Raw genomic sequence first — 2500 nt, forward strand, 5'->3', positions numbered from 1 at the left:
AAAATGAAAATTCTTTTCCAAAAAATTTAAGGAATGGGGTAAACAGTTGATGTCAAATAGGCCTAGCAGTTGACTCCTTGGTTAGTTATGAAGTCATTTATGTGTCAAGGAAAATAAAAAAAATAAAAAAGAAAAATGAGGAAAGAAAGAAAGAAAAAACATAGTGAACAGTGTATACATATTTTTGGCTTCAATGGACTAAAATAAAGAATTTTCATCTATCACCTATGAAGTCAAAATAACAGATTTACCCACATTTTCATTATTCTCTTTATCTTTAAAATTTCTTTTTCTTTGTGATGCAACAGGTTATGCAGAACTGTTTGAAAAAATATTAATATCCAGCATAGCCTATATATCAAAATGATTTTTATTTGTTTCGTTTGAAGTACATTTTAATATTTTAAATATCATATAAAAGAAATAATTAAGTATCAGTCATATTTTAATTTAAAAAATGTTGCATAGTCATTCTCTGTGCAACATTTATCTCATTAAATCAAAATATATATGGTAATTCATGCTTTATCTCTATTTGCAGGCAGTCATGCATGTATGTTATCCCATGTTGTTTGCAAATATTTTACACAGAGTAATAAAATTTACAGTAATTCTTATTTGATATTACTGCTACACATTTGCTTAGTCTTCACTATGTATGGAGTAATCTGAACTGATACATTAGCAGAGTTTTCATTATGATAAGCAGAGTCTGCAGATGTTCCTTCACCAAATTTGGCCCTTTGTGTATAATATCTCTTGTTGTGAGTTGCTTCACTATAGACCCTTCGAATACCTAATGTTTTTTGCTTGTGCATGGATCTGTGAAGTGGTAAAGTTTTAGATAAAAGGTGATTGTTCAGATTTGCAAATGGTGTCCTGAAACTGTTCCCTTTGGGTGATGATTTTATGTATGGTTCATTTTCCCACTTGAAGAAAGTACAGCATCTTTTCAGACTAGACTTTCCATTGGGACATGAGAAAAAATGTCTTCCTTGGTTAGGACCTGGTTTGGACACAAGGAGAAGCTTAGCTCTTCGTCCACACTCACACAGGGGAGGAGTCTTTTTAAAACCCTGAACATCAGATAATGAGACATTCAATTCAGATCTATTTAACTCACTGTTCTGAATGCAATTAGTAGACATATCTGACAAACCCTCTCTTCTATTGTTATTGCAGCTTACTGGTGTTTCAAAACTGGTATAATTTAATAGTTTTGGTGTACCAGAAGGTTGTTTAGGTGTTTTTGAATTATTAATAGATGAGGTCTTAGATGTATTTGAAATTAAACTCTTTATTTTGCAAAGAGCAAGATTTGGTACTTTAAACACTCCATTTGAAGAGGATGAGTCTTGATTTGAATTATTTTTATCATTTTTATCCTCACTAACAAAAGACCTATTTCCACAATGCTCTATCTTTTCAAACTCATTTCCTGTATCATTCATAATATCCTGAAAACCAAGATCAAAACTTATGGCACCTGAATTTTTTTCTTTGGAACTTTGTACACCTCCACCTGCAAGCACTGAAGAGGAATGGCCCTGATACACTACAGAAGAATTTTGTAACTGTTTTCCATTAGCTGTTTCTTCAGGTACAGGAACTAAGTCTTGGGTCTTTTGCTTTCTTTTTAATCCAGTGTTTTCTTGATTGCCATCGGACTTCCTCTTCCCTATGGCTGTCACCTGGTTAAAGATTTTCTGTGCTGCTGCTTTCATGGAGAACCCCTGTTTGATTATGAAGAAATTTAGGATAATATGTAGTCTCCTATTCCAAGATTAACCACTCAGTTCATGAACAACCAGTTTTGATTCTAATTTCTGAAGCACATGCCAGTGTGAGTTGGGGGCCCGTCTTTTAGGCTTAATATTTGAAATTGGCAGTTCATGCTGAGCAGAAACTTAGTAGGGGAGGGAACCATCAGAAATGAACAATAAATAAAATAATGGCCTTACTTATGTCTTAAAATTTTTATTTCATAATACATTAAAAAATAAATATATAGGATTTGTGATTAATGACATAAAATTATATTATCATAATCAGAGAGAACATTTAGAATCCAATTCATCACTGAGTCAAGGACAATAATAACTTATTTTAAAATTGTTCCAAAACAAAGCTACCCATGACTTTATATATATACACATAGTATTCTACAGCATATTAAAGAAAGAAACTTTCAAAACCCTTTGCTGTATGCATTCCTTCATATGTACTCAAAATTTCTATACACAATAGAGACAATAATTATATGTGATGCATAATACCCCTAAGAAACAAGTACACAAACATTATAATATAACACTGAATTAATATATCATCTAGGTATGATATGTTTATATATTTCAACACCTTAGCTCACTTGAGCATATCTACACAGTTATAAAATATGGTAAAAAACAAAAGCAATTTTCAATCTTAATATCTGACCTTAGTTTTGGGTCCTAATGTCTTGGTGATAGTTAAGATACACCCATCCTGCACCATACGT

General features: G+C 31.8%; 1 protein-coding gene across 1 annotated transcript in view; it reads right to left on the bottom strand.

Moving 5' to 3' along the window:
* The window catches only part of LOC119583513 (ERI1 exoribonuclease 2-like), a 5308-nt gene that overhangs the window by 247 nt on the left and 2561 nt on the right, over positions 1–2500 (bottom strand). The window contains exons 6-7 of the mRNA XM_037932038.1: positions 2440–2500; positions 1–1733 (exon numbers count right to left, since the gene is read on the bottom strand). The exon at positions 1–1733 is cut by the window's left edge and continues 247 nt beyond it; the exon at positions 2440–2500 is cut by the window's right edge and continues 119 nt beyond it. Of these exons, the coding sequence (XP_037787966.1) occupies positions 615–1733; positions 2440–2500 (1180 nt within the window). The 3' untranslated portion in view covers positions 1–614. The remainder of the gene's footprint in view (positions 1734–2439) is intronic.

Source organism: Penaeus monodon, chromosome 17 (assembly GCF_015228065.2).
Source record: "Penaeus monodon isolate SGIC_2016 chromosome 17, NSTDA_Pmon_1, whole genome shotgun sequence".
Classification (NCBI taxonomy): Eukaryota; Metazoa; Arthropoda; class Malacostraca; order Decapoda; family Penaeidae; genus Penaeus; species Penaeus monodon.